The sequence below is a fragment of the Rhinoraja longicauda genome, chromosome 1 (assembly GCF_053455715.1).
Source record: "Rhinoraja longicauda isolate Sanriku21f chromosome 1, sRhiLon1.1, whole genome shotgun sequence".
Lineage (NCBI taxonomy): Eukaryota > Metazoa > Chordata > Chondrichthyes > Rajiformes > Arhynchobatidae > Rhinoraja > Rhinoraja longicauda.
Genome location: NC_135953.1, coordinates 22,116,890 through 22,143,519, shown reverse-complemented (window position 1 = coordinate 22,143,519; position 26,630 = coordinate 22,116,890). Strand labels below are relative to the sequence as shown.

Here is a 26,630-nt window from a genome sequence, read left to right as displayed (position 1 = left end):
AAGACATCAGCCACGCACACAGACAATGGGGGAATATAACAATGGCACTCAATAAGGAATGAACAGAAAAATGTTCTGAGCCTCAAAGGTTAGAGGTAGACATCGAAGGAGGTTAGAATCCAAAGGTATTTATTCACACAATGCTGGAGTAACTCAGCAGGTCAGGCAGCATCTCGGGAGAGAAGGAATGGGTGACGTTTCGGGTCGAGACCCTTCTCCAGACTGATGTCAGGGATCAGTCTGAAGAAGGGTCTCGACCCGAAACGTCACCCATACCTTCTCTCCTGAGATGCTGCCTGACCTGCTGAGTTACTCCAGCATTTTGTGAATAAATACCTTCGATTTGTACCAGCATCTGCAGTTATTTTCTTAGAATCCAAAGGTATAGGTAGGAATGCACAAAGCGGCGGGATACACGTTCAGTGCTGGTGGACCAGAGATGTGAATTAAGTGACAGAAATGTGGTGAGCAAATGTGCGTGGACACATAAAACATTTCCGAAGAGCGGCGTCAATCGAGCAGTCAAATGGAATAGGAGTACAAATTTCAAAAGATAACAGTATGGAGGAAAACAATCTACCCCCTTCGTATCTATTAGTTTCCAAGTGCACACCCCGGAATTCTGATGACCGCTTTTGAATTGGCACGATATTGTGAAATATCGCAATGGTGGGAACGATTATATAAAAATACTTTTTTAAACTTTTCGTTAAATCGAATGTCTGCATTTTTTTCCCCAGAAGAACTTCAGAAAGTGCTGTTGGAACAGATTGATCTGAGGCGGAGGTTAGAGCAAGAGTTTCAGGCGTTAAAGGGTAACGCTTCTTTCACTGTAGTCAGTAAGAAATCTTTCTTCTCTCCTTTCTTGCGATGTCTTTACTGTGTTGTGTAGATGTTTCACAGGGGCGCGGACCATGGCAGAACGCGGCAGTCGGGTTCATTATACGCACGTAATAATAAAATATAAAGTTTTAAAATCAAATATAACCTGCTTGTGAAGATGTCTTGTGCAGGAAGGAACTGCAGATGCTGGTTTACACCGCAGATAAATACAAAATGCTGGAGTAACTCAGCGGGACAGGCAGCATCTCTGGAGAGAAGGAATAGATGATGTTTCGTGTCGAGTCTGAAGAAGGGTCTCGATCCGAAACGTCACCCTCCAGAGACGCTGCCTCTCCCATTGAGTTACTCCAGCATTTTGTGTCTGTCTGAAGATGTCTTTCTTAGTCGTTTCCTACACTAAACTGAAATGGCAAACTGTGCACGATAAGCGTCTTCCATTAGAAAGCAAATTCTACCCGTTGCATGGAACGAAAGAAACAACATGCGTATCCGATATGGGTGGAAATATAATTACTGCCTTTAAACTGTTGTCTGGAAGGAGATATTTTCAAATGTTTAATTGATTACATTATTGGACGGTGTCGTTTTAAATTATTAGAACGAAGATTTAATTTGTAACAATTACGATGAGGTTAAAATATCAGCCATAAATTGCATGTCTATCTATGTTCAGGGTATTTATGAACCACGATTTTGCTTTTTGTTTTATCAGATAACTTCCAGGACCAAATGAAGCGAGAGTTAGCATATCGGGAGGAAATGGTTCAACAACTACAGATGGTGAGATATAGCTTCACATCTGTTTCACATGTATGACTTTTGGTCATCGGTTCGTGAATTGACTTGCTGCCGGTGATTTTTGTATTCGCCCATTACCAAGCAGCCAGAGATAAAAACGCTTTTGGAGGTATAATTGTGTATTTTAGACGAGGTCCAAGTCTGGCTCTGACATTAGGTACCATATCTGAGGAAGGACGTGATGGCTCTGGAGAGGGTCAAGATGAGGTTTTCAAGAATGATCCCAGGAATGAGTAGGTTAACATATGATGAGCATGGATTTGACGGCACTGGGGTTATATTCGATGGAGTTTAGAAGAACGAAGGGGGACCTCGTTGAAACGTACAGAATAGTGAAAGGCTTGGATAGAGTGGACGTCGAGAGGATGTTTCCACTAGTGGGAGAGTCTAGGACTAGAGGCCATAGCCTCAGAATTAAAGGAAGTTCTTTTAGGAAGATGAGGATGAATTTCTTTAATCAGGGTGGTGAATCTGTGGAATTCTTTGCCACAGAAGGCTGTGGAGGCAAAGTCAGTGGACAGATTCTTGATTAGTATGGGTGTCAGAGGTTATGGGGAGGAGGCAGGAGAATGGGGTTAGGAGGGAGAGATAGATCAGCCATGATTGAATGGTGGAGTAGACTTGATGGGCTGAATGGCCTAATTCTCCTCCTATCACTTATGATCATATGCTCTTGTGACAAACCTGAAAAGTCATGAACGTCTGAGTAGGATGGAGTGGGATAACCAAACTGAATATTCCAATCTCCACAGCCACAGACGGCTGTGGAGGCCACGTCAATGAATATTTTTAAGGTGGAGATTGATAGATTCTTGATTAGTATGGGCATCAGAGGTTATGGGGAGAAGGCAGTCGAATGGGGTTAGGGGGGAGAGATAGATCAGCCATAATTGAAGGGTGGAGTAGACGATAGATTGAATGGCCTGATTCTGCTCCTATAACTTGTGAACCTATGAAAATGTGAGGTTGCCTTTCATTTAATGCTGAGCACAAAATAACACAGTGGGTCGGCTGTTTGGGTATGGAGTGATATGTTTAACACACTGCAGCTGGAAGCAATATGGTAGTGGGCAGACTAATAGTTGCTGCTAAGTGCTAGTGTGAGCACAAACGAGGCACAGTGTGATGCCATGAGCAGAATGTGACACAGCACGACGTTATATTGTGAACAGATCGGTGGCCATTGGGCAGAGTGAGGCTGGTGGCGATACAGCAGAGAGCAGAGGCTGGACATAATATTATGTTGCGGGAACATTGAGAATGAATACAGTATAATTTTCAAAATCTGCAGATGAATGCTGAGGAATAAAACATGGATCATTCGAGATGCATATGGTCATAAGTGATAGGAGCAGAATTAGGCCATTCGGCCCATAAAGTCTACTCTGCCATTCAATCATGGCTGATCTATCTCTCCCTCCTAACCCCATTCTCCTGCCTTCTCCCCATAACTCCTGACATCCATACTAATTAAGAATCTATCCATTTCTTCCTTAAAAATATCCATTGACTGCCTCCACAGACTTCTGTGGCAATGAATTCCACAGATTCACCACCCTCTGACTAAAGAAATTCCTCCTCATCTCTTTCCTAAAAGAGGCTATGACCTCTAGTCCTAGACTCTCCCACTAATAGGAACATCCTTTCCACATCCACTTTATCCAAGCCTTTCCCTATTCTGTACGTTTCAATGAGGTCCCCCCTCATTCTTCCAAACTCCAGTGTGTACAGGCCCAGTGCCGTCAAATGCTCATCATATGTTAACCCACTCGTTCCTGGGATCATTCTTGTAAACCTTCTCTGGATCCGCTCCAGAGCCAGCACATCCTTCCTCAGATACGGTGCCCAGAATTGCTCACAATACTCCAAATACGGCCTGACCAGCACCTTTTAGAGCCTCGGCATCACATCCCTGTTTTTGTACACAAGCCCTCTCATGCTCAGCATCAGTGGAGGGGAGAGTTCTGAACAATGAGTTTTCATCGGTTCTGATGGCCATCACACCTCCAGAATTTTCTGTTTTATTTTACTTTAAACATAACAGAATGCAACCAGCAGAATTTTCTGAGTCAGCTGATACTAAGCACAAGCAGATATATTGAGTAGATTGACGCTGGGTAATATATTGAGCTGCTGAGAATGGACACGATCCAATAGTGTGCAGACTGACATTAGGCAAGATAGAGGGCAATGCATGGACTGCGATTGTACAAAAAGTTTGGAGAAAATGTTGCATTGTTTCTAGAGTATCATTGGACACAACATTCGTTCATGAGAAAGACTCAAAATATAAATAGTGAGTAGAATGAGAAAGATTCCATAGAAAATAATAGGCAATTAGAGATGGCCATAATGTATTAATCATCTGTCTGAGGTATGAAAAATGCCATTATGTAATGAAATGATGTCATTTTGGGCACAGTGTGTTGGGCAGGAGGATGTTAGACATAATGTAACATATTGAGCAGAATGGGCACATACAGTGAACAGTCTGAAACTGGGCACAAAGTAAACACAGTGTGAATAGTGAACATACTGGCATTAGACACTATGAATAGTAGTGAGCAAACTGGGAGAGGGGACAAGGTCATGTCAAGGCCAATGGATAGAATGTAATATGGTGGACTGACACTGAGAATGGGTGCATCCTAACAGCATGCATCGACTAGGCCTGGACACGTCATAACATCGTGAACAGAGCAAGACTGGGCACACCGTAATATAGTGAATAGACTGAGATTGAGCACACGGTAATATAGTGAGCAGACAGGGACTGGGCACACTGTAATATAGTGAACAGAGCAATGTTGGACACTATAACATAGTGAGCAGACAGGAACTGGGCACACCGTAATATAGTGAATAGACTGAGATTGGGCACACTGTAATATAGTGAGCAGACAGGGACTGGACACACTGTAATATAGTGAACAGACAGGGACTGGGCACACTGTAATATAGTGAACAGACAGGGACTGGGCACACTGTAATATAGTGAACAGAGCAATGTTGGACATTATAATATAGTGAGCAGACAGGGACTGGGCACACTCTAATATAGTGAACAGAGCAATGTTGGACACTATAATATAGTGAGCAGACAGGGACTGGGCACACCATAATATAGTGAATAGACTGAGATTGGGCACACTGTAATATAGTGAGCAGACAGGGACTGGGCACACTGTAATATAGTGAACAGAGCAAGACTGGGTAAACTAATACAGTGAGCAGAGTGAAACTGGGCACACTGTAATATTGTATTCAAACTGAGATTAGGCATTCTGCAATATAGTGAATAGGCCAAGAATAAGTATAATGTAAGATTGGAACCACACAGAAATCGGGCACACTGTGATGTAATGACTAGACTGTGTGAGAAACACAATGTAAACCACAAATATAATGTAAACCCATGATCACATTGCCACCGAATGGTATAACTTGCAGTCCGATATTAGCATAATTACCTGGTGGTCAGACTGATACTGAGGCCAAACTGATAGAGTGTGTAGGTTGCTAATGGGAACAGTGTTGACTGAGGCTGGGTACTATGTAATATCCTGAGCATTATGATACTCATTCCAGAGTAATATTAGAAACAGACTTGAATTAGTATGTTCATTTTGATGATACTGAACAGGGAAATGTCTATGTCTTTATTGCACACAAATAATTCCATCATCTCCAGCTCAACTGCTGTATATGGACTCAATTCTTGGCTTTAAAAAAACCCAAAATGACAAATGCCAATGCATTTGAAAAGTGCCAAAAATAGGTTGCAGCATAAATTAAGGGCGTGCAGCGTAGGTTTACTAGGTTAATTCCCGGAATGGCGGGACTGTCATATGTTGAAAGACTGGAGCGACTAGGCTTGTATACACTGGCATTTAGAAGGATGAGAGGGGATCTTATCGAAGCGTATAAGATTATTAAGGGGTTGGACACATTAGAGGCAGGAAACATGTTCCCAATGTTGGGGGAGTCCAGAACCAGGGGCCACAGTTTAAGAATAAGGGGTAGGTCATTTAGAACAGAGATGAGGAAAAACTTTTTCAGTCAGAGAGTTGTGAATCTGTGGAATTCTCTGCCTCAGAGGGCAGTGTAGGCCAACTCTCTGAATACATTCAAGAGAGAGCTAGATAGAGCTCTTAAGGATAGTGTAGTCAGGGGGTATGGGGAGAAGGCAGGAACGGGGTACTGATTGAGAATGATCAGCCATGATCACATTGAATGGCGGTGCTGGCTCGAAGGGCCGAATGGCCTACTCCTGCACCTATTGTCTATTGTCTATTGTCTAATTGAGCACAGGGTTGGTGGTAATATATTGACATAGATATCAAGTGACAGAAAACAGCCAGGGTCGTTTTCTGATACATGCCATAACCGGTGGGGCACCACGGGGATCAGTGTTGGTGCCTCAACTATTTACAATTTGCATTGACGACTTAAATGAAGGGACCGACTGCACTGTCGGCCAATTTGCTGACGATACAGAGATAGATAGGTGAGCGAGACACAAGGAACTGCAGGTGCTTGAAACCTGAGCAAAAGGCAGTGCTGGAAGAATTCCATGGGGCAGACAGTGGGTCATCTGTGGAGGGAATGGACAGGAGGCATTGTCGGTCAGAGCCTTCTTCAGATGGTTGAAACGATAAAGGGGTGGTGAGCAGTTGTGAGATGAAAAATATCCTGCAAAGGGATGGAATTTGGTAGGTGGACTCTAAAGTGTGGAAGTGAAAGGTTATCTATTCTAAAAGGAAGAACAAAGAACGAAGAAGCAAAGTACAATTTAAGCAGAATGAGATTACTAAATATTAGACACAGAGTCACAGTATCGTACGTAGTGCAGGAAACAGGCCCTTCGGCCTGACTCGTCCATGCTGATCGATTTGCCTATCTGTGCTAATACAATTTTAGAAACATAGAAACATAGAAACGTAGAAAATAGGTGCAGGAGTAGGCTATTCAGCCCTTCGATCCAACACCGCCATTCAATATGATCATGGCTGATCATCCAAAATCCATTTTATTAGAAAGGAGAGAGAGAGAAAATGAGGAATTAAAGACCAGTTGGCCTTACATCGGTTGTGGGGAAGATGCTGGAGTCGATTATTAAAGATGTTATAGCAGCGCATTTGGAAAGCAGTAACAAGATCGCTCAAAGTCAGCATGGATTTATAAAGGGGAAATCATGCTTGACTAATCTTCTGGAATTGTTTGAGGATGTAACAAGTGGAATGGATGAGGGAGAGCCAGTGGATGTGGTGTACCTGGCCTTTCAAAAAACCTTTGACAAAGTCCCACACAAGAGATTAATGTGCAATATTAAAGCACATGGAGTTGGGGGTAGAGTATTGACATGGATCGAGAACTGGTTGGCAGACAGGAAGCAAAGAGTAGGAACTAACGGGTCCTTTTCAGAATGGCAGGCAGTGACTAGTGGGATGCCGCAAGGCTCAGTGCTGGGACCCCAGTTATTTATAATATATATTAACGATTTAGACGAAGGAATTAAATGTAACATCTCCAGGTTTGTGGGTGACACAAAGCTGGGTGGCAGTTTGAGCTGCGAGGAGGATGCTGTGAGGCTGCAGGGTGACTTGGATAGGCTGGGTGAGTGGGCAGAAGCATGGCAGATGCAGTATATTGTGGATAAATATGAGGTTATCCACTTTGGTGGCAAGAACAGGAAGGCAGATTATTATCTAAATGATGTCAGATTAGGAAAAGGGATTGTGCAACAAGACCTGTGTGTGCTTGTACATCAGTCACTGAAAGTAGCAGGCAGTGAAGAGAGCTAACGGCATATTGGCCTTCATAATAAGAGGATTTGAGTATAGGAGCAAGGAGGTCCTAATGCAGTTGTACAGGGTCCTGGTGAGACCACACCAGGAGTATTGTGTGCAGTTTTGGTGTCCTAATTTGAGGAAGGACATTCTTGCTATTGAAGGAGTGCAGCATAGGTTCACCAGGTTTATTCCTGGGATGGCGGAACTGTCATGGATCGACTGGGCTTATATTCACTGGAATTTAGAAGAATGAGAGGGGATCTTATAGAAACATATAAAATTCTTAAGGGATTGGACAGGCTAGATGCAGGAAAAATATTCCCGATGTTGGGGGAGTCCAGAACCAGGGGTCACAGTTTAAGAATAAGGGGTAGGCCATTTAGGACTGAGATGAGGAAAAACATTTTCACCCAGAGAGTTGTGAATCTGTGGAATTCTCTGCCACAGAAGGCAATGGAGGCCAATTCACTGGATGTTTTCAAGAGAGAGCTAGATATAGCTCCGAGGGCTAACGGAATCAAAGGATATGGTGAGAAAGCAGGAACGGGGTACTAAACATAAAAACATAGAAACATAGAAAAATAGGTGCAGGAGGAGGCCATTCGGCCCTTTGAGCCAGCACCGCCATTCAATAGACAATAGACAATAGGCAATAGGTGCAGGAGGAGGCCATTCGGCTCTTCGAGCCAACACCACCATTCAATATGATCATGGCTGATCATTCACAATCAGTACCCCGTTCCTACCTTCTCCCCATACCCCCTGACTCCACTATCCTTAAGAGCTCTATCTAGCTCTCTCTTGAAAGCATCCAGAGAATTGGCCTCCACTGCCTTCTGAGGCAGAGAATTCCAGATTTACAACTCTCTGACTGAAAAAGTTAGTATCATGGCTGATCATCTAAAATCAGTACCCCATTCCAGCTTTCTCCCCAAATCCATTGATTCCATTAGCCCTAAGAGCCACATTCCAGATATAGTCATAGAGTCATGCAACATGGAAACAGGCACTTCGGCCTACCATGCCCATGCTGACCAACATGTCCCATCTATAATAGTCCCACCTGCCTGTGTTTGGCCTATATCCTTCTAAGCCTTTCCTAGTCACGTACCTGTCTAAATGTTTCAATACCTGCTTCATCTACCTCCTCCAGCAGTTTTTTCCATTTACCCACCACCCTTTGTGGAAAACAATTACCCCTCAGGTTCCTATTAAATCTTTTTCCCCTCACCTTAAACCTAAGTCCTCTAGTTCCCGATTCCCCTGCTCTAAGCAAAAGACTGTTTATTTACCAGATCTATTCCCCTCATGCTTTTGTACACAAGACAAATGAAGGAGTTGATGTATGAATAGAGGTTGAACAAATGAGGCCTAAGTTAAATATAGGATAGAAGAATGAGAAATGAACCACTTGAGATACTGAGAGGGACGACAGAGCAGCATCTAGAATTAGGGGTAAATATAAGGAACTGCAGATGCTAGTTTACAAGGAAAGACACAGGTTGCTGGAGTAACTGAACAGGACATGCAGCATCTCATTCATCTTTGGCCATTGTCCAACCACTTGCCAATCACCCCCACCCCCCCCACCCCATCTCTATCCACCTATCACTTGCCAGACTTTGTCTTGCGCTCAGCTCTCTTCCAGGTTTCTCCCCCCCCCCTTTCTCCCCCCCCCCCCAACTATATTCAGTCTGAAGAGGGGTCCTGACCTGAAACATCACCTATCCGTATTCTTCAGAGATGCTGCCTCACCTGCTAAGTTACTCCAGCACTTTGTGTCTTTTCTTCTAGAATTATGGGCCTAGATTCAGAATAAGGGATCATCCATATTATATGGAGCTGAGGAGGAATTTCCTCTCTGAATATTGGGACTTCTCTAAGCCAGAGAGGTGTGGAAGTGGAGTCATTGGATATCTGCAATGCAGGACTTTACAGACATTGACCTCCAAGTAGTCAAAAGGGTTTGGAAAGAGTGGGAAAGTGTTGTTGAGGCTAAGGATGGATCAGCTATGATCTTATTGAAACACAGAGCAGGCTAGAGAGGTAGAGTGATTTACTCCTGCTCCCATTCCTTATGTTATTATAAATGGAGATTGGAGGAAATTAGCCAGTATTCTATTGCCTGATCACTATCCAATGACCTATGTTGAAAAAGCATATATACAAAGATTGAATTGACAAGAATAAAAGGACATGGCTATTAACGCTCTGTTTACATTCAATATCCATAATCATCCTAGAATATGCAGTTAAGGCTGCCAACGTATTACCTTCTTTGCAACACAGTACTTTGTCTTATTTTGTTGGAACAACATTATGAATTATACATTAGATCATGCATAATGCTATCCAGGTTATTTTATAAAATAAATAACACAATTTGATATGGATTTATCCTATTATATGGGTATTTCTGTCTCTAACACAACCAGAATCTTATTTAGTGTATGTAATTTATTCCAGACAATATTAGCCTCTATCTATTCCATATAGCATTAATCCCTGCTTTAAACACTTCAGACTTTGTGTTATTCTTTTGTAAACATATTTTAGATTGTGTGCATTTTATTCTGAATTGTGTTATGCTCAACGTATAACATTTGAAGACTGTCTCCATATATAACACATTCCAGATTTTATTAGTCGATGGGCAATATTTTGTCATATTTCTTAACATTTATTATCATTATTATCTTTGTGATCGTGCCATCTTGCATATAATGCCTTCTAGCTTGGATGTTATCCTTTGTATAATGTACACTGAACTGTGCCCTCTTGTAGCCAAGTAACAATACTCACCTTAAGAAATACTTTTCATGCCCTTAAGACCTATTATGCCAGTGTTGTTCTATCGCACCTTGTAATCTTGCTAAGTAGTAACTTTGTCTATTGTCTACTTTGTGTTCCTCGTTATGGAGGTGCAATGGCTTTCAGGCAGTATTTCTACAAATGTCTACCCACGATAAGAGTTACTTCGTAGCACATAGAACAGTACAGCACAAAAACTGGCCCTTAGGCCCACAATGTTTATGCCGAACATGATGTCAAGTTAAACTGATCTCATCTTAAGAATAGGATAAGTGATTCACCATGTAAGGAATTGGCTTTGCAGCCCCTTATATAACCACCAATGTGATAACACTGTTTCCTCACACTAATGACATAGACAATAGACAATAGACAATAGGTGCAGGAGGAGGCCATTCGGCCCTTCGAGCCAGCACCGCCATTCAATGTGATCATGGCTGATCATTCTCAATCAGTACCCCGTTCCTGCCTTCTCCCCATACCCCCTGACTCCGCTATCCTTAAGAGCTCTATCTAGCTCTCTCTTGAATGCATTCAGAGAATTGGCCACTGCCTTCTAAGGCAGAGACATCAACTTTCATATAGAGAATTCCCACTTTGGAACATTCAGCCACACAAGTGGAAAATCTGCTTCAGACAGCATATGTTTAATTTTCCAAAGGATATTTGAATTTAATTAAATTTTCAATCTGTCACTAACCAGTGCGGTAGAGCAGCATTTAAAAACATTTTTTTCACACTATCCCCGCTCATGAGATTGGCCACAATACTATTACAGCTATGGTCCTCTTAATTTATATATTTTCACACAGTTGGAAGTGTAAAGGTGTGCAACATTCTGGAGGCACACTGGTGCATCATCTCTCTCAGGATTGGCACATTAGGAAATTGCGCACAATGTCACTCTGTATTTTTAATGTGTCAGGCTAGGATATTTTGAAAACAAAATAATTTATGTTAATTATATATGCGTTAAAGTAGGTTGATAGTCCTGTTAGGTTTTGTCCTATTTTGTACCTATCAGAGTAGATAGGTGTCTAGATTGTTAGATTGTTTCATTTTATCTTTTCACATTCTGGCCACCAGGTGTCAGCACCATGTCTCTCCAAGTTCTCTCTCTTCCTCAGACCATCTGTTCAAATTCGCTGCCTATAATCATCCCAGTGTACACTTTCAGTGTATTCACCTCTTTGTCACACGGCACTATGTCTTATTTTGTTTGAAATAGATTATACATATTATAGAACAAGCGTCAGGGAAAGTAAAATTCTTCCCAAATAATATGGCTTAGCCCCCGATATCTGAAGATAGGCATCTATTCCATCATCATAATATCTTCCATTTTCCTGATTAGTTGATTTTATGAGCTCTCTAACTGAAAAGAAAAGGCTGGACTATTTATCCCCCCCCCCACCCCCCCACCCCCACCCCCACCCCCAGAAACATCCCAACGCTCTTCATTGGCGTGAAGGCCGCTTTTAGATTAAAGTCACAGATCAATATATACATGCAGCAACAAGCAATAAAATATATGACAGTTATGATCTTACTGGTTTAGCTAATGATGTTCATTTTGGAATCCACGTTTTTTTGGAATCCAAATATGTTTTGTTTTCTTGCAAATCGCATCTTTTAAAGGAAATACAACTGATTTAGACTTCAGACTTTAGGGATAGAGCGTGGAAACAGATCCTTTAACCCACCGAGTCTGCGCCGACCATCGATCGCCCCATACACTAACACTATCCTACACCTATTCCTTTTCTCCAGAGATGCCGTCTGGCCCACTGAGTTACTCCAGCTTTTTGTGTCTCAGGACAGCATGTAGTTGTGTGGGAAATGAGCCTGGCCGGTGAGCCTCACGTCAGTGGTAGGGGAGTCATTGGAGAGAATACCTTGGGAAAGGATTTACTCCCATTTGAAAGAGAATTATGGACAGTCAGCATGGTTGGTTCGATGAGGGTAGGGCAGAGGATGTTGTAGATTGGCAGAAGACAATGGGGATCCGGTGTGGAGAGACTGCCGTGAAGAACATAGGGGGACCCGGTGTGGGGGGAGTGGGGGGCACTCTGGTTTAGAATCCTCTGTCTAGGGGATAAGTCTGCGTTCGTTTGTTCATTTGTTCCGGTGAAGGCGCTGTGCACATGGCAGCCAGCCAACAGTCGCTTGTCTTTTTCTTTTCGTTTTCACTTTTAATTTCAGGTTTTCGTGTACCTTGTGTGTTGTGACTGTTGGCAGACCAATTTCCCTCTAGGGATGAATAAAGTTTTATCGTATCGTATCGTATCGTAGTCTACATGGATTTTAGTAAAATATTTGATAAAGTCCCCCATGGTAGTCTGAAACACAAGAATAAGATGCATGGGGTTAACAGTGATTTGGTCGTATGTATTCATAACTGAGATTGATAGAAGACAGAGGGTTGTGGTGGAAGGATAATATTTAGGCTCAAGGTCTGTGACCGGTGAAGTTCCACATGGATCTGTGCTGGGACTACTGGTGTTTGTGATATATATATAAAATGGCTTGGCTGTAAAGGTAGACAGGTTGGTTAATAAGTGTGCAGATGACACTAAAACCGCTGGGGCATGAACTTTCAGGAAGGCTGTCAAAGTATACAGTGGGATATAGATCTGCTAAGAGAAATGGTTGGAGAAATGGCAGTTAGAGTTTATTCCGAGCAAGTATGACTTCCTGAAAGGGACAACACAAGTAATGGTAAAGAAGACTGCTTGCATAGTAAGTCTACTTTCATAGATCGGGACATTAAGTGTATGAGTCAAGATATCATGATGCAGCTTTATCTGGCTTTGGTTTGACTACATTTGGAGTATTGTGTGCAGTTCTGGTCACTCCATAGGGGAAGGGTGTGGAGGCTTTGAAAAAGGTGCCGAGGATGCTTACCAAAATAATGCCTGGTTTAAGGTGTATTAGCTGCAGGGAGAGATTGTTCCCAATGTTGGGGGAGTCCAGAACCAGGGGCTACAGTTTAAGAATAAGGGGTAGGCCATTTAGAATGGAGATGAGGAAAACTTTTTCACTCAGAGAGTTGTAAATCTGTGGACTTCTCTGCCTTAAAAGGCAATGGAGGCCAATTCTCTGGATGCTTTCATGAGAGAGTTAGAGAGAGCTCTTAATGATAGCGGAGTCAGGGGGTATGGGGAGAGGGCAGGAACGGGGTACTGATTGTGAATGATCAGCCATGATCACATTGAATGGCGGTGCTGGCTCGAAGGGCCGAATGGCCTCCTCCTGCACCTATTGTCTATTGTCTATTGGACAGACTTGGGTTGTTTTCTCTGGAATGCCAGAGGTTGCGGGGAGTCCTGATAGAAGTATGTGAAATTATGAGAGGCAGACAAGGTAGACAGTCAGAACCATTTTCTCAGGATGGGAAAATTGAATATTAGAAGGCATAGTTTGAGGAGCAATGTTTAAAGGAGTTGTTCCGTGCGGGTTTTTACACAGAGAGTAGTGAGTGCCTGGAATACGATGCCAGGAGTGGTCCCAGGAGGCAGATACGATAGTGGCATTTAGGAGACATTTGGATAGGCATACTGATATGAAGGGAATGGACTGATATGGATTATATGCAGGCAGATATGAGATTGTCTGAGCATCAGACATTGTGGAGCGAATGGCTATTCTTGTGCTGTACTGTTCTACGTTCCAAGTTCTAGATGAGAAATAGGAAGAAATCAGTACTAAGTGCCAGAATTAACAGAAATTACATTGCAGGCATGTAAAAAACTATTGAAGATGATTTTCTGGCCAGGAAGGGTAGCAGACTGGAGAAGTCCCAACCGACTGGCCCATGGTGGAGAGGTGCCAGAGGAGGATGATGTGAACAATTATGTCAAGAGGCCATTAACTGGGGGAGAGTGAGAGTGGGGGTGCGGGAGGAGAGAGTGAGGGGGAGGGGGTGAGGGAGGAGGGAGTGGGGATGGGGGGGGGGAGAGTGGAGCTGGGGAGGAGGGCAGGCTGGGGTGGGGAGGAGGGAAGAGTGGGGATGGAGGAGAGTGGCGGTGGGGAGGAGGAGGGGTGGGCGGAAGGGGGACAGTGGGGGTGGAAGGCGGAGGAGTGGGGTGATGGTGGGGGAAGAGATAGTGGGGGGGAAGGGGGACAGTGGCGATGGGGAAGAGGGGGAGGGGTGGGGGAGGAGAGAGTGGGGGTGGGGAGAAAGGGGGGTGGGGAGAAGGGGTGTGGGGAGAAAGGGGGATGGGGAAAGAGGGGTGGGGAAAGGTAGGTGGGGGAAAAGGGGGAGTGGGGGGAAATGGGGGGTGGGGGAGAGTGAGAGTGGGGGTGGGGGAGGAGAGAGTGGGGCGGAGGGGGAGGGTGGGAGAGGAGAGAGTGGGGGTGGGGGTGGGGGGGTGATTAGGGCTGGGGAGGAGGGCAGGGCGGGGTGGGGAGGAGGGAAGAGTGGGGGTGGGGGAGAGGGGGGTGGGGTAGAGTGAGGGTGGGGAGGAGGGAAGATTGGGGTGGGGGAGAGAGTGGGGTGTGGATCGGGAGAGTGCGGGTGGGGGGAGGGGAGGGAGGTGGGGTGAGGGGAGGGGGGAATAGGGGTGGGGAGGGTGGAAGGGGGGTGGAGGCAGGGCTGTGGGGGTGGGGGCAGGGGAGGTGCAAGTGGGGGTGGGGTAGGGGGGGATGGAGTGGGTCAGTATGGGAGGGGGGGATAAGGGGAATTGATTGGGGGGTTGAGGGTTCTACACCAATACAGGAGAGGCTTTGGGTCCAGGGCTCACACACTCCCCTTCCCTGCCCACTCTCTCCCCCCCCCCCCCCCCCCCGGACCTTTAACTAATGCGCTCCCCCCCCTCCCCAGGACCTTTAACTAATGCGCTCACCACCCCCCCCCCACCGGAACAGTGGGGGTGGGGAGGAGGGAAGATTGGGGATGGGGGGAGAGTGGGGTGCGGGCAGGGAGAGTGGGGGTAGGGGGAGGGGAGGGAGGTGGGGGCGAGTGGGGGTGTGAGGGGAGGGGGAGGGGGGAATAGGGATGGGGTGGGAAATGGGGGCGGAGGCAGGGCTAGGGGGAGTGGGGGGTAGGGGAGGGGCAAGTGGAGGTGGGGGCAGGGGAGGAGCAAGTGGTGGTGGGTAGGGGGGATGGAGTGGGTCAGTGGGGGGAGGATGGGGCGATTAGGGGGAATGAGTGGGGGGGTTGAGGGTGCTACACCAATACAGGAGAGGCTTTGGGTCCATGGGTCACTCAGTGACACCCTCTCCCCTTCCCTGTCCCCCCTCTACGCGGAATGGGCCCAACCGGTCCACTTGGTCTAGTTTCAAATAAATTTCCCTATCTTGCAGAAAATAGTTGTTTAAAAATTCTTGTTTACATAGAAAATAGGTGCAGGAGTAGGCCATTTGGCCCTTTGAGCCAGCACCGCCTCTCAATGTGATCATGGCTGATCATCCACAATCAGTTCCCCGTTCTTCCCTTCTCCCCATACCCCTTGATTCCTCTAGCCCTAAGAGCTCTATTTAACTCTCTTTTGAATGCATCCAGTAAATCGGCCTCCACTGCCTTCTGAGGCAGAGAATTCCACAAATTCACAACTCTCTGGGTGAAAAAGTGTTTCCTTGTCTCAGTTCTAAATGGCCTACCCCTTATTCTTAAACTGTGGCCCCTGGTTCTGGACAGCCCCAACATTGGGAACATATTTCCTGCATCTAGCTTGTCCAATCCCTTAATAATTTAATATGTTTCTATAAGATCCCCTCTCATCCTTATAAATTCCAGGGAATACAAGCCCAGTTGCTCCATTCTTTCATCATATGACAGTCCTGCCCTCCCGGGAATTAACCTTGTGTACCTACACTGCACTCCCTCAATAGCAAGAATGTCCTTCTTCAAATTAGGACACCAAAACTGCACACAATACTCCAGGTGTGGTCTCACCAGGGCCTTTTACAACTGCAGGAATGAAGGCCAACATGCCATTAGCTTTCTTCACTGCCTGCTGTACCTGCATGCTTACTTTCAGTAAAAAGGTGAGAAGATTTGTGGTGAGAAGATTTCCATGGTAACCAATCATTTTGTTTTGAGTTACCTTTCTTCAACTTTGGATCTAAATTGTGACCAGTGGGCTATTTGATAGTCAGGACGGAAGTGGGACTGAAATTGAGGAAGCCAAATGCAAAACCTGCCTGGTTCAGCAGCATTGGGTTCTTGGAGTTTAGAGAACTGACAGAATCACAGTTTGACTGTGAAGGCCCTGCCATCATGAACAGTGTAGGAAGCACATAATGAACCAGTCAAGCATTAGCTGTATCTACTTTCTGTTGGGCAATTCATATACAATTTGTTTGCTTGTGGCTTTAACTGATTTTAAATAGCATATCCCAATGACCTTGTCACTGCATTACATCAATGATTATCCTTCAGAATTACGTAAGCTTCGGGAATCAAATTTACGGGCACAAAGTGCTGGAGTAACTCAGCGGGTCAGACAGCATTGCTGGGGGACATGGATAGGTGACATTATTGGTCGGAACCCTTCTTCAAACTGCTGAAGGGTGCCGACCTAAAACATAACCCATCCATGAGATGAGTGCCTGACCCACTGAGTTACTCCAGCACTTTGTGTCCTTTTGTGTAAACCAGCATCTGCATTTCCCCAGAGTATCGCTCAGTCCCAGGTGAAAAGCATGGGAGATACATAAAAGGCTGTTGGCTTCTAAAGTCTGCAGAATTTGGAAATCAGAGCTTTACCTGCTCGCCCCACATTGGATTAAACAGCCTTGAAAGAGAAAATAAACAGACAATGCTGCAAACACTTTGCAATTCAAAACATTAACTCTGTTTCTCTCTCCACGGATGCTGTCTGATCTGCTGAGTGTTTCGAGTATTTTCTGTTTTCATTTCAGTTCTGCAGCCTGGACAATTTATTGGATTTAATTTGTGAATCAGAGGATAGTGTTATAACTATGTAAGGAGATAAGCAGACAATGATGAGGATAAATCTCTTCATACAAAAAATCATGAATCTTTGGCATTCTCCATCCCAATGTCTGTGCATGTGCAGTCATATTCAACACATAGGCATGAAGCAAGTTACAGGGAGAGTTTGCAGAAGTGTTGTTGATGTAGATTAGTTGTGATCCCATCAACTGGCAGAGTGAGGTGCAAGTGATACTTGGTCTACACCTGTATCCATTATGAAACATTGTATTTTAATCAAGTCTAGATACACAATAACGCTCAAACAATCAATGCCCTCTCCTTGCCAACTTTCACTGCCTCCCCTTGATCAGGACCTTAAGATTGTTGTTGTCACTTCAAGTTCTTCCATGCTAGCAAAACCTCACCACGCTATCTTATCCACTTACTGTGATGCCCACTCGCTTGACTCTTTCCACTGTTCAAAGTAAATCCTTTAGCTCCTCTTCTCGTATCTTCTGTAATTCCTCTCTCAATATCTCTGCTTTATTATCTCACTTCTCTCCTTAGCTCCCTAAAGCTGCTAACACAGGTGGATAGGGTGTTAAAGATGATGTATGGCATGCTTGCTTTCGGCGGTCAGAGCGTTGAGTACAAAGTTTGGGTAGTCCTGATGCAACATTATAAAATTTTAGCTCAATCACATTTGGAATATTGTGTGCAGTTCTGGTCTCCACGGTATAGGAAGGATGTTGAGGCTTTGCAAGAGTGTAGTAGACTTTATCAGGATTGGAGTGTGTTAGTTATAAGGAGAAATTGGATAAACTTGGATTATTTTCATTGGCATGTCAGAGGCAGAAGGTCAACTTTAAAGAAGTATATAAAATTATGAGAGGCACAGACAGGGTGGGAAGTCAATCTTTTTGCCAGGTGGAAATATCCAGAAGGCAAAGGTTTGGGGTGAGAGGGAGAACGTTTCAAGGAGATTTTTTACTCAGAGAATGTTAGGGTGCCTGGAAAGCACTGCCAGGGGTGGCAGTAGAAGCAGATATGATAGCAATATTTAAGAGGCATTTAGATAGACTGGTGAACAGGCAGGCAATGGTGAGACATGGACCAATGTAGGCAGATGGGATTAGTTTGGATTGGCATTATGGTCAGTATAGATATGGTGAGCCAAAGGGCCTTTCTATCTGTGTTCTATGACCTGCTTTCAAGATCCTCTGTAAAAGCCTGTACATTAACTTTTAATTTTGCCTCTCCTGTTTTTCTTTTTAATCTCCTAAGCAATAGACTGTCCTATTTTACATTGCCTTGAAAAATACTTGAGACGTGAGCATGGAGTTAGCTATAAAAATGTCAAGTTATGTTTACTATGTAGCAAATTCCATTCTCTTCATAACAGCAGAGAACAGTATCTACTTCTCTAGTGGCAAGATTACAAGAACATAATGACATTATAAATAGGAGCATCAGTCAGCCATTCAGCTCTATAAGTCTGCTGTGATATTCAACAAGATCGTGGCTGATCTGATTCAACAATGTTTACTTGCTGCATCTTCATATCTCTTGATTTCTTTAATAACTAGAAAACCATTGATCTCTACTTTGAATGCAACCAATGTCCGAGCCTCCGCAGTCTTATAGGGTAAAAAATTATAACGATTCACCAACCACTGAGTGAAGAATTTTCTCACTATCTTAATCCGAACTGGCCTCTCCCTTATTTTGAGACAGTAAGCACTATTTCTAGATTCCTCAGCCAGGAGAAACATCTCTTCATATCTACCTTGTCATTCTGTATGTTCTACCTCAAATTCTGTATGTTCTTCTGCATCTCAGAGAAGATGTGACTCACAGGGGGTCACAGTGCAGCATTTTATCTCAATTCTGGTAACTATGACCATATAGCACCCATTTGTACCACACTGAAGTTTCAGCCTAGTGCCAGCATACTAGAATTAGGTTTTGTTTTTCCATTCAAATTTGAAAGTTCCGTCAGCATTGATCCCACACTTGAAAGTTGTCAGCTGCCTTTAGTGGCTTATGTGGTTGTTTGGAATGTGTGGGATTTGGCTGGGCAATTCTATAGATTGGTGTTAACAATCTTGCTTGGTACACTGTTACAGTTCACCAGCCAAAGACTGTTTGACACAGTGTAATAAACATCCGATCTCAGTGGCAGATTACACGTTATTTTAACATATAACATATATAACATATAACAACTACAGCATGGAAACAGGCCTGTCCGGCCCTACCAGTCCACGCCGACCATTCTCCCTGACCTAGTCTCATCTACCTGCACTCAGACCATAACCCTCTAATCCCCTCTTATCCATATACCTATCCAATTTACTCTTAAATAATAAAATCGAGCCAGCCTCCACCACTTCCACCGGAAGCCCATTCCATACAGCCACAACCCTCTGAGTAAAGAAGTTCCCCCTCATGTTACCCCTAAACCTTTGTCCCTCAATTCTGAAGCTATGTCCCCTTGTTGGAATCTTCCCCACTCTCAAAGGGAAAAGCCTACCCACGTCAACTCTGTCCGTCCCTCTCAAAATTTTAAAAACCTCTATCAAGTCCCCCCTCAACCTTCTACGCTCCAAAGAATAAAGACCCAACCTGTTCAACCTCTCTCTGTAGCCTAAGTGCTGAAACCCAGGCAACATTCTAGTAAATCTCCTCTGTACCCTCTCCATTTTGTCGACATCCTTCCTATAATTTGGCGACCAGAACTGCACACCATACTCCAGATTCGGCCTCACCAATGCCCTGTACAATTTCAACATTACATCCCAACTTCTATACTCGATGCTCTGATTTATAAAGGCAAGCATACCAAACGCCTTCTTCACCACCCTATCCACATGAGATTCCACCTTCAGGGAACAATGCACAGTTATTCCCAGATTGTAGGTGTTTCGCCATAATTTCTTTTCACCATTGCATTGGTGAACAAATATGTTATTTTCTTGCTGTGAATGAATGGTAGCTTTCCATTCAAACAGTGCATTTAATGAGAGGACGCTGACTTGTTTCATCACTGGTGCTTTAGGGCAGGAGGTTTAAATCCTACTCATTACAAAGCCTGGCTGTAAATCTTCTCTCTCTGCGATCCTTGTGGAGAAGATGTGAGGTTGGTCATGGGACAAACATAGCTTTAGTGAGGTTGAACTTTTGCTCCCCCATCCCCATGTTGGAGAAATCGGGAAGTGAAAAGAGTGATCTCATAGCCAGGAGTAAATGATCAACTAAGTAAAACTAGCAAGGAATGTTCAAGTGCCAAATGCTGAGCAATTCAAAGGTTCAAAGGTTTCAAAGGGCTTTTATTGTCACATGTACCAATTAAGTTGTAGTGATATGCAAATTACCATATAGCCATACGAAAAAATAGCAACAAGACACACAACTACATAAAAGTTAACATAAACATCCACCACAGGGGATTCTCCACATTCCTCACTGTGTTGGAAGGCAAAAAAGTCCAAACTTCTTTCTCTTTATCTTTATTCTCCCGCGGTTGGGGCATGTAATGTCTTTTGTAAGACCCTGTTGTGGCTAGCACAATGAATATACGCCCGACATCTTGTAAGAAGATTTTATTACTGATCCTTCACCAGGAAACTTCTAGAAGGTCACCTGACCTCAGTCACAAGACACAAGCCCATTGGCCCTAGAAGGTCATCTGACCTCAGTCACAAGGCACAAGCCCATTGGCCAGCTTCTGCTCTTGGCGTCAAGGGGGCACTGGCATTTACATCACATATACATCACAGGGCAGTCAAACCATCTGACGGGGCGATCAAAGCTCCCGTCCATCCTAAAGGATGAGCTAGCATAACGTAGATGTAGAACATAAAACAGTACATAGGAACAGACCCTTTGGCCCACAATGTCTGTGCTCAACATAATACCAAATTAAGCTAATCTCTTCTATCTGCATGTGATCTATATCCTTCCATTCTCTGCATATCCATGTGCCTATCTAAAGCCTGGCAGCATGTTCCAGGTACCCACGGCTCTCTGTGAAAAAAAACTTTTTGCAGCATATCTCCTTTAAACTTTGCTCCTCTCACGTTAAATCTATACCCTCTAGTCCTTAACATTTCTACCCAGGAAATAAGATTCTGAGTGTCTTACCTATCCATTCCTCTCACAATTTTACATACTTCTATCAGATCTCCCTTCAATGGGTCAATGTCACCAGACCAAATTTCATTTGTAATCAAAACGTTGGTCACAAAAAACTGGATATTGCACATTTGCACATTCAAAGGCATAGGACTTGTCCTTCTCTTCCAGGCCAGGCTTTAGCTGTTGACCAAAGGGGGTGTTGGGGAGGGTGGTTTTGTTGTACTGGAAATGGTCCATGGTTGAAAGTAAGTATTTTAATCATGTTGTTGGTCCTCCAGCTCATCTTGGTGGGATTAAGGCTGTGTTGTGCATGCTGCCCCAGCAGGCAGACACCTCTTGGATAAGCATGCCCCAGGTTCTCTTGCTGTTCTCCAAAGGGAGCTTTGCCTGGGGAATAACATTATCAAATGCATCGTGTCACGAAAATTAATCCCAGATTACAATTGCAGCAGGAGCTGTTTGGTTAAATTTGTAGAAATGTAGGCAAACTCTATTTCCAATCTGTTAACTTCATTTTGTATCACATGGTGCTAAAAGCTCCACGTAACAGCACCATGCGATTCAAATGTTTAAGAAGTGCAAAAGCGGAAGAAACTAAATGTTTCTACTTGAGATCTTGGGAAAGGTAAATAAAGGTGTTTTGTTTGGCTCTTATTTTCCCAGCTCCTGCATACCCTTTTCATGCCATCTTTAACAAATTACCTTTTACCGTTTACATGCTTTAATCTCCTGTCTATATGTATTGTATTGTATTGCACTGTCCAATTGTATTGCACTGTATCATATTGTACTGCACTGTCATCCCCTGTCTATATGTTTTGCATTTGTATTGCACTATGGCCCCTGGAGGCACTCTGTTTCGTCCCATTCGTTGCATGATCTGTAAGGGTGGAATGACAAATAAACTTGACAGACAGACAGACAGATAGGCGAGACTGATTTGTAGTTTGGTAAAACTACATTTAGATGAAATACAAACCATTAAAATATAGTAGCACCCTGATATAGCCTGGAATTTTGCTTAGCAGTCTCTACCCTTTCATTCTGTTGCTGCTGTCTTATAAAACATTCTGATAGTACCCTAATTTTCCTGAATGTCCAGAGTTTGAACAATCACCTTATCTGTTTTATGTTGGCTATTCCCAGGAAAAGGAGTAGGCTTTCTCTTGCTGCAACCCATCCAATCATTGAAATACTGTTAAAACACAAAGTACTTGTGCTACAACACCAGTATAAGTGCTCAACCTAGAAAACCTAGCCCTTCTTCCTCTGTTGTATGTCTTTTAGACCTGCAGCTCTGTTGAGACGAGCCATGCCAACGTGTCATCGTCCAGGTCAATCAGACCTCGTTCACCATTCGGTGGCCGGTATTTGGGGCAACTGGTGACTATGTGCTCCACTGTCTGTGTTGGGTCCCCACACTCGCAGAAGGCACTGTCCCGGGAAGACAAAGACAGCCTTTACGCGGCCACCCCCACGAGTAGCTTACAGGCTCATAAGCCCTTTAAGCGAAAGTAATGTCTTTGCCACGTCTACAGACCGCAAAACGCCATGGCTCCCCAGGCCAGGCGGCACCGTCAAATGCCGCCAACTGTCGTGGTTTTAGCGCTACTGCAGCTCAACGTTGAAGGCCTTACCACCGCCAAGCTCAACGTCATCGAACAGATTGCCGTCAAAACCAAGCCCAATGCCACAGTAGAATCTGAACTACCTATACGTACTGCGCTACAGGACAATAACTAACTTCATATTCAGTAATAAGCCATCTACATGTTGACAAACACACAAGCTAAATGTTTAATCAAGAAACCTAATCCCAGTGCCCCATGAGAATTTAAAATGCTTTTACACAGTTAAACTATGAGACAACAAATCAAGGCTAATCTGTAGTCATCTCCATTTGATTCAGACTCATATTCCTTCTCCAATAAAATCCCATCCTTGACAGGCAGGAAACATTCAATTAAGTTAACATGCCAACCTCTTGGAGAGCAAAATCTCACATTTCAAGTACTCCGTGTGTGGGGAAAAGTGTTCAGTGATTTCACATCTAAACGACTTATCTGTGGATTTGCTCTTGATCCCCACACCTGAGAATACACACGTTTGCATCTACACTACCAAATTTAAAAAATAATTTTAAAACCTCAAGTAGATTAACTCGATCACATTTAATTTCCCATCAACATAAGCCACTGTATTTCCATAAACTGGAATATGCATTCTCTACCCCTTTGCACGGGTTCTTGTGAATATGTGAGATTTAGTATAAATCTTTGGGAAATTCCACTAGCCACTTGTCACCCGTTATCCTTATTCTTTCTCCATCCTAACATACACATATGATCACCAATTTGTGTCACAGGTTTACCTCAAATTCCGCGAGACCTCTTGTTCTCAATCTTTCCAATTCCATTTAGGCAAGATCCACAATCATCCCCTCTCTTTACCTTGTTGGTGATTTACTCATTCTGTACCTCATGCAGTGCATCTCTCTCTCTCTCTCTCTCATTCCTCCAGATTCCTTATGCAGCAAGTTTGATGAGGAAAGAAAGGCTCAACACGCAGCTGAATAAAAGTTAAATGGTCAATGAACTGGACTGAAGTTTCAGGTCGGTACAGGTGACTAACTTTATGTTGTGCACACACTATAATGGAGAGTTTGCTGAGAATTATTTCTGCAGCAGGATTCTTTAACTGGCAAGGAGGTGGAGGAGAAAAATAACTGGCCTACATTGACATCCTGTTCAGGAGGAAAAATATATATTCTGGCTTGCTTTCAGATACGCTATTGATGAGGTACCTTCACAGAACTAGGACTCCAAAGTTTGGCCATAAATTTGTGTGAAAGCAAGCAACCGGCTCCCTTTGTGAGTTGAGACATTTGCTAGTGTGGCAGCGACATTGTCACAGAAGGGTGGTGTGGAGCGGTTTCCAAAAGAATTTCCCATCCCTGAAGAATGGGAAGGCCTGGTGGCACGGCTGCAGAGGTGCTGCCTTACAGCACTTTCAGCGCCAGAGACCCGGGTTCGATCCCGACTATGGGTGCTGTCTCTACAGAGCTTGTACGTTCTCCCCGTGAGCGTGTGGGTTTTCTCCGAGATCTTCGGTTCCTCCCACACTTCAAAGATGTACAGGTTTGTAGGTTAATTGGCTTTGTATAAATGTAAATTGTCCCTAGTGTGTGTAGTATAGTGTTAATATGCGGGGATCGCTGATCAGCGCGGATTCGGTGGGCAGAAATAGGCTGGGGAAAACTCTGTGTCAAGAGTCCATGCCCAATGGAAACCGATGCAAGGCAATACATGTGCCGGTTTTGGAGAAAAGACACAATGTGCCGGAGTAACTCAACGGATCAGGCAGCATCTCTGGAGAACCTGGATAGATGATTTTTCAGGTTAGGACATAAAGTTTCAGGTTGGTCTTTTACAGATTTAGGTAACCTCTACCACACCCCTCTTTGTCTTTCTCCCTCCCCTTCCCTAACCTGTGCCCTGCCTGTTTCTCTCATCCAGTCAATCCCCCCCCCATACCCCTGCAAATTTTCTCCTCTGACTTTACAATGCACAATTCTTCAAACTTATCTCACATCTTCCATTCTTATACCTGGCCTTTGTTCCAACCATCTACCTATCAACCCCCCCCCCCCCCCACTTATGTTGACTTATTGCTTGCCACTCTTTGTCCTGCCTTTCCCCTTTTCCAGCTTTCTTCTCCCCCCCCCCTCTACAACTCAACCCAAAACATCACCTATCCATCTCCTCCAGAGATGCTGCCTGACCCGCTGTGTTACTCCACCAATTTGTGTCCTTTTGTATATGAACCAGTTTCTCTGGAAATGCTGTCTGACTCACTGAGTTACTCCAGCACTCTGTATCCATTGGAAATACAGCAGCTTGTTAACTCCGTTTGATGGGCCCCTTTTGTTCTATTATTTCCTCTGCTATTATAAAGCAATTGTATTCCATTCTAAATGTACTGTTTGTTTTAATTACACAGTAGCATGTAGCAGTGCTCATCATTTGTAAGATATAACCACAGAGCAAAGTTCCAGGTGCAAATCCTACACATCAGAAGAACGATCAGACAAAGAATTGAAAATGAGACTTATTCAGAATTTTCAAACAATGGAAAATACACAGTTGTTGACTCCCAAGAGACCTAAATAGTTCATACTTTATTAGTAGCACAAAGAACTACTGTTAACTGATTTCATAAGTCGGTGGTGCTTACATTTAGATATTTTTCCCATGTGAAGGAGGATGGTGAACTCACCTAAAGAAGATTGGCGAGTCCATTTTTAGGGTATTTGTGGTTTCATCATAGGACGGTCATGAAGAACATTTCACAGAAGACTGTTGGAATCACTCTTAAGAAGATTGGTGAGCCCATTTTTAGGAGATCAATGGCCCGATTTAAGACTCGGGCAAGCACTTTGAAGAGTCTGTGAACCCAGTGGATAAATGAAGTACAATGTATATGGATGTGTGTTTGCACATGTACATGGGTGCAGACTTCAGGAAGACCATTGGTTGATCCATTGTATGTTCTTCTTGGTGAAATACTATAAACTGAACTCTTCTTTTATGGATTTGAATTGCATTAGGACCAAGACGGAAGGGAGCAATTGAAACATTGAAACAGTTGGATAGGAAAAAACAGCTTTAATCCAATTCTTCCCTTGCTCTTGCCTGGTTAATTTATTAATGGTTAAATAAGAGTATCCTCTATCACTTGAAATATTTTGGCTTTAAATATTGGGTGTATTTAATATTATTGTTATTATTACAATGTATTTAAATCCTTTGTGCAACTCCCTAATTAATTAGGAATATAAATAAATAAAGCCTATCATATACCAATTACTGCAGTGAAGGCAATGGATTGTTTTTGGAATATAGAAGTAAAATACTTTGGTAAATCTGTGTTTTTGTACAAAAAATATGCACCTAAATTGTAAATATTAATGAAAAAAGTTATTTATCCTTCCCTCAAACCTTAGAAAATGGGATTACTGCATTGATTTCCCACTGTGTATGTTTTTAATCATAGCTCTTTGCTGCTGCAGAATGTAGGTACAGTGTGCTGAATTTATTCAGCATATTGTGTTTCTCAATTTGATTACCTTGTTGAAGGCTCTTGCTCCGGCTGCTCCCTTGATTCTAGCATCCTCCATGCGGCCCACTATCGATAAGTTGGTTGAACTTCATTGAGTTTAAGTTTAGTTTATTGCCACGCATACTGAGGTACAGTGAAAAACTTTTGTTGTATGCTAACCAATCAGCGGAAAGACAATACATAATTACAACTGAGTCATTCACAGTGTACAGATACATGAATAACATGCAGTGCCAGATAAAGCCAGTAAA

General features: G+C 43.6%; 1 protein-coding gene across 1 annotated transcript in view; it reads left to right on the top strand.

The window, feature by feature from the left end:
- The window catches only part of skor2 (SKI family transcriptional corepressor 2), an 83,231-nt gene extending 57,589 nt beyond the window's left edge, over positions 1 to 25,642 (top strand). The window contains exons 6-9 of the mRNA XM_078409368.1: positions 741 to 839; positions 1,556 to 1,623; positions 23,782 to 23,873; positions 25,264 to 25,642. Coding sequence (XP_078265494.1) covers positions 741 to 839; positions 1,556 to 1,623; positions 23,782 to 23,844 — 230 coding nt within the window. The 3' untranslated portion in view covers positions 23,845 to 23,873; positions 25,264 to 25,642. The remainder of the gene's footprint in view (positions 1 to 740; positions 840 to 1,555; positions 1,624 to 23,781; positions 23,874 to 25,263) is intronic.
- The last annotated feature ends 988 nt before the right edge of the window (positions 25,643 to 26,630 follow it).